The sequence below is a fragment of the Pelodiscus sinensis genome, chromosome 7, assembly GCF_049634645.1.
Source record: "Pelodiscus sinensis isolate JC-2024 chromosome 7, ASM4963464v1, whole genome shotgun sequence".
NCBI classification, from domain to species: domain Eukaryota; kingdom Metazoa; phylum Chordata; order Testudines; family Trionychidae; genus Pelodiscus; species Pelodiscus sinensis.
In genome coordinates, this window is record NC_134717.1 from 15,920,600 (window position 1) to 15,933,294 (window position 12,695).

Sequence of the window (12,695 nt, forward strand, 5' to 3'; positions counted from 1 at the left end):
GGGAGCAGCTGCTGCAGCCATATGTGGGGCTCAGAACTCCAGGAACTGCTGCTGCCCCATGCGGGGTTAGGGGAAGGGAGCAGAATCCCATGAGTGGCCTAGGGGCAGCAGACCCAGGCAGGTGAGCTGGAGGAGATCAGATCTCTGGGTTCTCCTGGGGTAGATGCCAGGAGCGGAGCCCCGGGAGAGCCTAGATGCCTGACCTTCCCTGGTGTAGCAAATTCCCTTGTTCAGGACCAATCCAGTCCTGAAGGTGTTAGACAAGGGAGGTTCAACCTGTAATTCAAATTAGTTACAGAAAGAGTAATGGAAGCGTTATAAGTTTCTGATTCAAATTTACTATGTATGGTAATTAATCAATAAAATGAATAATGTTTGAAGTTGAAATCCTACAAATTGAAAACTATTCTTTTACTTCCCTTTTAGAAGCTCATTAATAAAAAAATTCATGACATATATTTAATTTCTTGAACTTTGCTAGAAGTGTAATCTACACAAAATGACTTTATCCAGTCAACGATGGATCTCACCTGCTTATTTACAATACTTCCCATTTTAAGTATAGAAATTACTCCACGATAAAGATAAATGCTACAAAGTAATGAACAGCCATTTTTTTCCCTGGCACTTGCACTTTTAGACCACAAGCCTGAAAATATGCATACATGCACGTACCTTTACACATTGACAGTCCTACAGAACTCAGTGGGACTACAGTCTTTCAATTCAGTTTATATATGTAAAGATATTCATGGGTGTTTTTACTGGACTGGGGCCTTCACATGCTTCGTTCATCTCTGTGAGCTATTGTTTTATATGCAATAATGCAAATTCTGCTGATACATCAAAATAAATGTTTTTACTACTGTCTAGAAATACATTTGTACAGTGCAGTAACATATCAAAAGACTTGTGTTTATAGTTGATACTGAATTTATGCATTGAGTCTAAATTACTCTGTAATTCAAGTCCCATTCTGAAAGCAAGTGTTTCTGAATGTGTCATTTTAATGTTTAATATAACAACATGGTCACTGACAGCAAATTGAGAACCTGCTCCTGAAAGTTTGCTGAGTACATGCAACTCTTCTTCAAATCAATGGAAATCCTGAGTGGTCGGCATTTCTCAGGGCTGGCTCTATTTTTCTCTCAAATATTGTTTCTTGAGGAAAGGATTTAATATTTTACACAATATTCTTTGAGATGCAGATATGAATTGTGAGCAACCAAAATTCCATTAGGCTCAGGTCACTAACTTGATAACCTTTTATATTCACATAAGGAATCTTTTCTGCTACATACTTAGCATTCCCGTTATCTAACATTATTATTACAGACTTCTTCTAATGGAAACAGACAATTGAGCAGAAAGAATCTAATTTCTAGTGTCACTGGCATTTTACCTGAGGAGACTGGTTTTGGAAGGCGACTTTGAAAAGGTCGGAAACCTTTGGCAGTCATGGTAGGATCAGATGTTGAATGACTAATCGTGCTTTCCACAGATTCCGGACTCTTTGCAGTTGAAGGCACTTCTCGCTCAAGAGTTTTGGCTTTTATGGAAGGAGCTGAAGGAAGGACTTGCTCAGGAGACCTGAAGACTTCAGTTTCTGATTCTTGTTTAGAAACATATCGCCCACTTGACCGATTTCCTGAGTCTGGGAGAGGGAAGGTTCCTATTCCACTGTCCAATGTTCTCATCTGGCAGCAAGACTCTAAGATACAGGAAGATTGTGTGATGGGAGTGGAGCTAAAGGAATCACTGGTATTTAAAGACAGTGAAAGGGACTGTGGGAAAAAAGGGTATCTTGAAGGGAAGGTTTTAAGGAAAGAAAAACATTTCACATTTAATTTTAACTATAACTTATAGTACTTCGTGTGAAACATCTTTTTCATTAAACACAATAAAACACATTCAGATGCAATTAATTCCCCCCCCCCCCCAAAAAAAAGATAAAAGGCAAAACTTTCTAAGTGGTATTACTACTCTTAGTGGTTGGTATGACTTTCTCTGAGCTACATTATATTTTTAACAGTTTGGAGAGATTCAAAGAAGAGCATTAACATGATTAAGTGCTGTGAGTGGCAGAATCACAGGAAAAAGTAGAAGAATTAAGAGTGCAATGCTCTCTTTCCTGTGTGCAAACATGTAGAATAGGAGTGCATTCCTCCACAGACCATTACTCCCATTAGGAGAAAAGAGGTGCTGAAATGCCATGGCCAGAAGTTATACCATCAACTCTTGCAGATGACCAAGATCTTCAGCCCCCAAAGGTTCCCCAAAAGGCCTCTTCTAGCAAGTCAGCTCACCTCCCTGCCCTCTTACACTTTGGCTTAGTGGATGTCATCTAGTCACACATGCCTTATGCACTGTCTATTCAAATTGCAGCATTATTGTTACTATTGACCTGGGAATCAAGTGTTTTAGCTGGTAAATTCCAGGAAGGAGGACATGACTCAAAGCCTCACATCAAGTACCGTCCCCTGGGCCTTCTCGACTGCGAGGATTCAGTGCCACCAAATGGAGAGACGGATGCAACTGTGGATCCCCTAAGTGGGTGGATAAGATGCAGCTGTGTGATCGTATCGCTGCTCTCTTTTTTCACTCATAGACTTCCCCTCTGGCATAGGTAGAGGGTATTACGGCAATTATCTATATTTTAAAAGTGGAAATGTAACACCAACAGGTAGACTCAAACCTGGGACCTCAGGAACTTAGTGTATGAGCCTCCACTGCTTGGCCATTTGGCTCTCAGTTAAGGCTACAGGGCAAGCTCATTCTTCCTCTCTCTGAAAGTGGTCTAAGAGCCACTACATGGGATGGCACACCGCACCCAGAAGGCGCATAGGTTACGTAAACACGGAGGAGGAAGCTTTAGGACTAATGGCTTGAAATCAAGCAAAATGTAGATTCTATACATGGAACCATATCCTGATAGTAAAATCAATCAGGTTGTTGCAGATCCTCCCAGATGAAGTGGTAGAAAGTCCATTGCTTGAGCAATTTAAACCAGACTGAATAAAGGACTGGTGAGTATAGGGTAGCAAGCAACTGTGCCCTGGCAGGAGATGCACAATAATTCCATCTCTGTTTCTATGCTTCTGTGTACTGATCTTTTTATGATATTCCTATTTACTATTCAATGCCATTGTCATTAGCAGTGCTCAGTCAAGTCACTTTCTATTATTTTTCCTCTGCAGCATTTCTGACACACTTACAGGTTTGAAAATATTTCTCCCTTACACATTTTGCTTGTCTGAAATAATGGCTCTTTCCACTTAATATTTTCATCTTAACTAGCTTACTTTGATGCTGGTATAAGAACTTATCGACTCTCCCAAACTGTGAAGTGGTTATTTATGTTTGTTTCTTGTCAGAGGAGTAGGTTTAACTATCTATCTCAGGTACTTATATGGCCCCTATTTAGTGTACTAGAGGAATGCCTAACAGTCTTTAATGGTTTTATCTTAGGAAAGTAGTGTTACCCCCACTTCACAGATGGGGATCTGAGACACAGTGAGATTTAGGAGCTGTCTACACTTAAAATGCTGTAGCAGAGAAACTGCACCTCTTAGCTCTTCAGTGAAGATGCTATTTATACAGGAAGAAGAGGTTCTCCCATTGCCATAGGCAAAGGCACAATTATCCTGTCAACTGAGCATTGTCAACACCAGGGGTTAGGTAATTTTAACTTCATCATTTGGGGGTGGGTCTTTCACACCCTTCTCGGACATAGTTATGCTGTCCTCATTTCTTAATGCAGATCAGATCTTAGTGACCGGCTCAAGCTCCCACAGAAAGCCTGTGAAAAGACTGGCAAGGCCCAGGCAAGTGCCTCAACTATTGAATCACCCTTCCTCTTTTTTAGTTGTATTCTCTCTAGCTCCTTTTAAAGCCACAGTAACATAGGTACTTAGAATTTTGTGGACTGTTCCTATCAGATTGTAACAGTGTTAAGGAAAGTCATATTCAATGGGTCTGTCCTAGTCACATCGCCATGGACTAGCAGGGATTAGAAACCTTCTGGATCATAAGCAGACCTCATTTACTGACAAACCTCTGACCAACTAAAGAAAAACAGGAGTTAAGAAAAGATTTCAATTAATTTCTGCTTCACTGGAAGGATAGTGATGTGATGTGGGGATCTTAGTTTGGAAAGGTATAGCTCAGAAAACAATGGAAAGAATTCCCGGGGTTCAGCCGAGACATGGAATAAACTGAGAGGGATAAAAGGATGAACATATTTTGGACCCTAACTGTCTTAGCATGCCTTTTAGGGTTTGATCCTGCATTCCATTGGGAATTCTGCAAAAGAAGCAGCTCATACAATTAAACACACATTTTGTAATGTCTTTTCTATTTGCAGCAGTTTTTTCCATCACATTGTTTTAAAAAATATTCTATTAGAAACATCAGTCAGTCCTTCCTAATTCCAGCAAACCAATGGCTGGTGCTGGACTCAAATCAAATAACAGATTATGATCATGCAAGAAAGTAACAGGGGCCCTTCACTACAGGCAAAGTGGAAGTGAAAGACTTATCAGATCTTCTTGCAGCAGCTTCAAGAAAGAACACATTTTGTGCCAAGACAATCTCTCTTCCTCATGACTCATCTTTACAAATCCTAGGAAATGTAACATCCATGAAAGATAGAGCTCATAATCAAGGAGAATGACTAATAAGGACTCGTGCAGTTTGCCAAAAAATGGTTCTTGAAAAGTTGAAGTCCCCAACTGTTCCTAAAATAATCATTTAGATGACAGTGAGACCTGAGAGCACAAAATAAGTCTTATTAAACAAAAATAAATACCATTTATAGTCTGGCCCCATTCACACCTGGTAAGTGCAATTCAAATCTGTTAAAAATTCATAATGACTTTTACACATAGAGCTAGAATTTTTGCCTTACATCAATTGATGACTTCCCATCATTCCTGTTAAGACATATCAAACTTGTTACCCCAAAGTTTAATTTTCTTGGATAAAATTAAATCTTTCTTAATAAATCATTATAACGAATTGGAGGAACAGCTGTTACTCTGAAGAAGATAAGGAACACAAAGTATCCACATGTAATTTTTTTTACAATTTTGTTCTTAAAAAAATTGACATTGATCCAAAGTGCTCTAGGTGAATCACAGTACAAATTAAATTCTAGCAAAACTTCTGATTTGAAGAGGGTTAAGGATTTCACCCATAATCTCTGCCCCAGAAATTTTACAATCTGTACTGTCAAATGCAAGAAAGAGGACAATAAAATGGGAGAGGAAAAATGGACAAGTAAAAGGACAGTCAGCAGATAACATGGCAGAGCAAATTATTATGATTACTATTAGTGTTACAAATAAATGTGTCTGACTTATTCTTCCAGGCAGAAGTGTGACTTTGGAGAGATGGGTAAATGAAGAGAGAATAGTAATGTGTAATTCCCACTCAGGAAGTTCCATGGATCTTCCATGGATAAGCAGAAAGGTAGCAGTAGGGGTGAGGCAATAACAACAGATATGGTGATAAGTAGGAAAGGACAAATAAGGTATACATTTTAATTAGAAATGGGCCTGAATTGCAACCAAGATTTGCGTAACCTTGACTTTGGGCAAAGTTCACATTTAATCAGTTTGTAGATATTGTGTTGGATTCTTCTCTCACATTCCCTGGTATAAATTAGGAATAATCCCATGACAATTAACAGGGTTACATCAGTGTAAAACTACTGCAAGTGAGAAGAGAATCATGTTTGTACAATAATTCTTGTCTGATTTCTACCTACAGTAGCCGCAGCTTCTTCAGGTATGTTTACTGGTTATGCTGCTAATCCAGAGAGTAAACAACTGATGCATTCATCTTTGACTAATTATATCAAATGGTAGTGTGAGCTCAAAAGGAATAATTTGCTTCAAAACTGTCATTAATTTGGCAGAGGAATATACATTTTTTGTAGTTGCTTTAGTATTGCAGATGAAGAGAAGAATGTGCAAATAAAGAGATCTGTTCCGCCATCTGTAGTTTAAACTCTTCTTGCCAATACCACACATAGTTTAAAGATGTTTATTAAGTGGTAAAGCAGTTTTGCAGAGATCTATATACACTGGAGATACTAATATGAAAAAAGAAAGAGTGATAATTAATAGTCTGACATGTTTCAAAATAGTGGGAAAAACAGCCATTCTTCATATCTGGCTCAAAAAACACATTACATAATCTGGTGTTTATGCCAGTGTAACTTTTAGATACAGGATGAAAGTTTCTAATTCAAAGAAAGAACACTTGTCAGAATATTGGGAGTGGGGGCTTCATTTTAGGAGCTGGAATATTTCTCCTTCATTTTCAATTTAGTCATTCATCCCCGTGCAGACAACCCATGCAAGAGTTTTGTGTCACTTTAAACACTATTTTGAGGCCTAAGTGATGAGCGAGGAGGGTTGAGAGTTTTCCATTAACTATTTTCCAGTGAAAATTTAGGGTTTTGGCTAAATTAATTCTATTGTGAAAAGTGTCTGCTTTCTGTGAATTATTTTGGGTTCCTTTTAAAACATTTCAGCCAAAGAAACAAAGGATTTCCACCACACACTTAGGTTTTGGGTAAAATTCATAAATGTTTGTGTAGGGTTTTTTCCCAAGTTCTAGTGACACATGCCCTCTGCTCCAGGAAAAAAATGTCATCTTCTTTACATAAAGTGGGCCATTAATGTGAAAGAAATTAAGACCCTGTGTGTTGTAGTAGCTGTAGTTATTAGGAATGTAAATGGCTAGTCGGTTAACTGGTAAGCCTCACACTGAACAGATGAGGCTTACTGTTTCTGGTTAACTGGTAGGGACTGGAGCAACTAATTACGGGTATGTCTACACTACAGCGCTAATTTGAACTAACTTAGTTCGAATTAGTTAATTCGAACTAAGCTAATTCGAACTAGCGGATCCAGACTAAAAAACTAGTTTGAATTAGCGTTTTGCTAATTCAAACTAGCATGTCCACATTAAGTGGACCCTGAACCGGGCTTAAGGATGGCCGGAAGTAGTGCCGGCAGGGCATCAGATGAGGACTTAGAGCGTGGAGATGCTGTCTCAGGCTAGCCGAGGGCTGCGCTTAAACGGAACTGACCCCCACCCCGGACAGACAGTTCTCAGGGGTGCCCCGCTTGCAAAGCAGTCCTGGCTTGGAGTGCCCAGAGTGCCCACACTGGGCACATCACAGCACTCGGCCATCAGACCGGCTGCACTTGCCGCAGGCTGCCATCTGGGGAGAGGGGGCAATTGGGGGGCTGCAGGAGAGCTTCCACCCCCAGAAGCCCGCAGAGCCAGCCCAGTCCTCCCCATCAGGGGCTCGTACCCCATTCCTCCCTCACCTCCTTCCACTTACCCCTCCCTAGCCCCCCTTCCTGATGTACTAAATAAAGAAAACGTGTGGTCAAAAATAGAATCTCTCTTTATTGAACAAAACTCGGGGAGACTGGGAAAAGGAGGTGGGAGAGGGGAAGAGAGAGGGTGGGAGAGGGGAGGGCAACTAAAATGATCAGAGGTTTGGAACAGGTCCCATATAAAGAGAGGCTAAAGAGACTGGGACTTTTCAGTTTAGAAAAGAGGAGACTGGGGGGGGATAGGATAGAGGTCTATAAAAGCATGAGTGGGGTAGAGAGGGTGCATCAAGAAAAGTTCTTCATTAGTTCCCATAATAGAAGGACTAGAGGACACCAAAGGAAAGGAATGGGTAGCAGGCTTCAAACTAGTAACAGAAAGTTGTTCTTCACAAAGCAAAGAGTCAACCTGTGGAACTCCTTGCTGCAGGAGGCTGTGAAGGCTACAACTAGAACAGAGTTTAAAGAGAAGTGAGATAAAGTGATGGAGGTTGGGTCCATGGAGTGGTATTAGCCAGGGGGTAGGAGTGGTGTCCCTGCCCAAAGTTTGTGGAAGGCTGGAGAGGGATGGTACGAGACAAATGGCTTGGTCACTGTCTTCGGTCCATCCCCTCCAGGGTCCCTAGGGTTGGCCGCTGTCGGCAGACAGGCTACTGGGCTAGATGGACCTTTGGTCTGACCCAGGACGGCCACTGTAAGCTCAGGGCTCAGGGTCGGGGGTCTCAGTGGACCACCTTGATTTTCATGCACACCTGTTCCTGGGTGGCCAGGCTGGCAGCTCTCCTGCCCTAGACGGCCACTTTCCTGTGCCTAGTGCGGAGGTCGTGGACGAGGTCCACAATGTCCACACTGGACCAGGCGGGTGCCCGCCTCTTGCGGTCCCAGGCAAGCTCCCGGGAGCCGCCAGCCTGGTCCCGGGAAGAGGGGGAGGGCTGGGGGGCATCGGGTGGCTGGCTCGAGCCGTGCCAGGTGCAGGGTCTGCTAGCTGGGTGCTGGCAGGCTTGCTCGTGGCACGGGCACCATAGCCAGCCCGTGCCCCTTTAAGGAGTCTGGGGCCGGAAGGGGGGCATGTGAGTTTCCCTGGTGTTGGCCAGAGTGGCCACCAGGGAAAGCTGGGGAGGGCTAGCCTCCCACTAGTTCGAATTAAGGGGCTACACACCCCTTAATTCGAACTAGTAAGTTCGAACTAGGCTTAGTCCTCGTAGAATGAGGTTTACCTAGTTCGAACTAAGCGCTCCGCTAGTTCGAATTAAGTTCGAACTAGCAGAGCGCTAGTGTAGCGCCTATCGAAGTTTGTAGTGTAGACATACCCTACCCACCTGCAGCCGACTGTTCAAACCCCATGAGGCCCAATGCAGGTAGGTGGGAGCAGCCTGTCCGTGGCAAGCCCAACATGGTCCAGCTCTCCCGCCACAGGTTACACACTTGCAGGCAACCAGTTTCACTGCGAACTCTGCAGCATAAAGCTTATATGTAAGCTTTTCACTGCAGAGCCTGCAGTGCATGTAACCGTGTAACCACTAGGATTTTTAGTGGTTACACAGTTACATTTTTAAATGCCTTTTTACATCCCTAGTAGTTATACTACCTATAAGAAAAGTTACCTATATACTGAGTGAACACAGTTGCGTTATGTCCCTAAAAAACATTTTTTAAGTTTAGATAGCCAATGTGACAATCTACATGACTTGCCATTAAACTTATTCCTGTTCACCCATGTTATATACACTTTTCCAAGCTCTACTACAGTTATAACTGTGAAAGCATTTCAGTACTTTGATGTAGAAATAATGCTGTTTATTTACATTATACTAACCAGCAGAAATGATTGTGTTAACTTTGTGCTGTCATCTGATTCAGAGCTGTTGTGATTAGTGACATTTACAGAAATCCTTCCCTGTTTAGCTAAGGGGGACTGACTTTTGACCAGGCTCTGTCAGTCATAGCACAGGTCAATACTGAATAATGCTTTGATTAGAGCATGCTGGAATCTAAAACTAGTTCTGTTAGAAAGTGTAACTCCTTATCTGCACACATGTCCAGAAACATATTTATCCAGCAAATACACAGACATATACTTATCCTCAACCACATAAACAGTCCCATTATTTTAAATTATTTATGTACTTAATTGCCTTTGCTGATGAGAAGTTTATTCATTTTATTTCAATTTTAAGGACCTCTTAAGGATTATTTTAATCATCATCTTACATGCATGCATCTAAATGTATCACCAAACTTTCTAATATTTACATCTTATACTACTTTATATTTGTAAAGACCTACAAATATTTTAATTAACTAGAATTATACTCCAGTTTTATTGGCTAACTCCTGAATAAACCAAATACCTGGTAAAAAGATAATAGTTGAATATGAGTGTTTGATCCACCATTTTTGGAGATCAAATGGTTTGGAAAACTCTCCATGTATCCAGGATAAGTGAATACCTTTTTTTTTAATGAGTCAGAATATGTTTGTAAATTATTGGAGCAGAGCATCTAAGAAACTATACTAAAAGGCTAGGTCATCACTTCCATTATAAAATACTATTTTCAGAGATTCAGACTCGCTCTAAAAATTTCTTCAGGTTGAACCTGGGTTTGTAGACGCTCAACCCTAGAGTGTCTCTTTGTACCTAATAAGTTATGTTGGCCCTCATTTTGCCTCATGACTCACATTGAATATTATCTTACTTTTCAGGCAGCCTCATTGTAATCAGTATTTGTGGCGTAAGGTACTGTTCAGTATGGATAAGGATGACAAAGCCAAGCCTTGTGAGGAGTCCACCATGTACATGCTTTATTTGTTTATTTTTTTCATTTAGGAGGTTTTAGTTGGGCTAACCTCCCCATTATATCAATATGGAATTTTAACGTGAAAAAAAGACAAAAGTGTGTCAGGCCCTCAGAGTTCCTTGTTGTGCTGTTCACCTTATCTTCTTTTTACAAATAATGATTTCCCAGAATGCATATAATATGAAACCGGAGATCAGAGGTATCTTATGTAAGAAACCTTCTTTTATGTAATATTAGTGTTATATAACAATCCAGGAAGTGGTATGTGATGAATTCTGTGAATGTGTTCCTGGTATTTTAAAGAAAAAAACTTGTGGTTTTAAAGGCCTTATTACTACTGCAGATGAGGAGCCCTAACAAGATGCAATATTTGTCCATAGTTGCCAACATACCTGAATAGGGGGCACACTATAGGAACACAAAACTTGTCAGACTGGATCCAACCCAAAACCCATCTACTTCTGTAACTTGTCTCTGACCGTGGCTAGTACCAGGTACTTGAGAGGAAGATGAAATGCCACAGAAGGCAGGTGTGGGATAATTTGCCCCATGAAGGTCTCATTTTCATAGAGATCGTTATAAATCCTTATGCATGTATTAGATCTCTTCCAAAATTCTTCTATTAACATTAACATTAGTTTATATTTGTGTTTATCCATATTGTCATCAATCCCTCTTTAAATCTTGCTAAAGTTTTCAGAGACCCATTTCAGACTATAAAATATGCACTAGCTTTTTGTCTGGAGAGGTCTCAATGCTGTTAACATAGAACACTAAAGTTCAAGGTTTGTCAGACAACGGGACCATGGTGTCTACCTTACCAAATTCCTTCTTTTTTGATGATACATAACTTTGGTTGTACATTCTCACCTTGCTATCAGAATTAACGATTTGCAAATATTGTGTACCTAGTTGACAATAAGAGATGAAGAGAAGGTGAAATCATCAAATCGAATTTACAGGATGAACCCAAATTAAGCACACACAAAAAAAGATAAATGATTGCTGTTGCAATGCAAAAATGTTGCCATTCCCAATGCCTTCATAGTTCAAACATGCAGTATCACAACCTGAGGAAGGATGGTCAGAGTATGAAGGTGTAGGGATCAATTGTGGAAGAACTCTGTACATGTGAAGTATTGGGGTGGTGAGGCCTGCATTCCTCTCCCTCCGCCCCCGCCTTTTCCATCTCTCCCCCTTCCCTACTACTGATGAGCCAGAAGCATACGTCATTGTAGCAAGAATGAATTGTAGATATGGGCGGGAACATAACAATCTTGTTTACCTAAATGTACTGATCATATAAATAAAGTCAAAGGACAAGCAGTACAACTGAACAGTACAGTAACAAGCAATGAGTAACCCCTGGAAATTTCCAAACTGCCACAAATAAGGTAGAGACAAAGTATTTAAAGCTGCACCAGAGCACAGCAATTTGGACCTCACCGATGGGCTTTGGGTACCAGTACCTTGAAAGCTGAGACAGTCTCAAACTTCATCCGCAGCTGAAATGGGTTCCCCAGCTAGCAGAAAGGATGTAAGAAATGCCACTTTTCCTATCATGTTGTTCTTTTAGTTAAGGGGCACAGCTGATAGCTGTCAGGAAATAAACTGCTTGTGTTTGACAGATACCTGTGTAGCGTTTTTTGTACTTTGAGAACCCAGTGTTGGACCTGAGACTCACTCTTGCTGGCAACAGAAGGTACTGCAGCGGGACTCAGGAGATTGGGGCTCAGCCACCGGCTTTTTGTGTGACCTTGTGTTAGTCACTTAAGCCAAGATCTGTATAGTATTTAAGCATCTAAGGATGCACATAGGCTGCTCAATAGGACTTTCAAAAGCATCTGGGCATCTATCCTCCATCAAAATCAATGGGACATGGGCACCTCCATGCTTTTGCAAATCCCAGTAGGCACCTATCTGCATATCTAGGTGCCTAAATATCTTAAAAAATCTGATTAAGAGCCTGAGACTTAGGAGCCTAAGCCACTTTTGTAACTGAGATTTAGGTGGCAATGCCAAGTGGAGCAATATCTCAGTACCTTAAAAAGTCTGAGACTTAATTTCTCTGGCTTGAATTTTTAAAGCTATGTAGGCACCTCTCATACATTTCTGTGCCATTGGTTTCAATGGGAATGAGGCACCTACATATCTTGAAAGGAACTTGCCTTCTGAGGCTCAGTTCTACTTCTGATACCTCCCGTACTTCCCAAGAGAGTTGTGAGAATGAAGCCATTAATGCTTAGCACTCAGATCAGGCCCTCAGGTGGGGGAGGGGGAACAAAGGGGGCAACTGCCTTGGGGCCCGGCAATTCAAAAGGGCCCAGGGCTCCCGACCGCTGCTGCCACTACTGTATCTTTAAACTGCCACCAGAGCTGAGGGCTGGGGGGAAGCCATAGATTGGATGGCAATAAAGGCTGGTTACTCCAGCCCTGCCCCTTCTGCCCAAAGCCCTGGCCCTTCCTGGAGCTCAGAGCTGAACCCTCCCATCTTGCCCAGGGGCCTGGTGAGGCTGTCAACTCCCCTGATTGAAATTAGGAATGT

At 41.5% G+C, this 12,695-nt stretch overlaps 1 protein-coding gene across 11 annotated transcripts in view; it reads right to left on the minus strand.

Moving 5' to 3' along the window:
* Nucleotides 1–12,695, minus strand: part of NCKAP5 (NCK associated protein 5) — a 652,533-nt gene that overhangs the window by 51,807 nt on the left and 588,031 nt on the right. For all 11 annotated transcript variants that reach the window (XM_075933271.1, XM_075933270.1, XM_025178765.2 and 8 more), the window contains one exon: nt 1,403–1,711. In XM_075933271.1, coding sequence (XP_075789386.1) covers nt 1,403–1,711 — 309 coding nt within the window. The remainder of the gene's footprint in view (nt 1–1,402; nt 1,712–12,695) is intronic.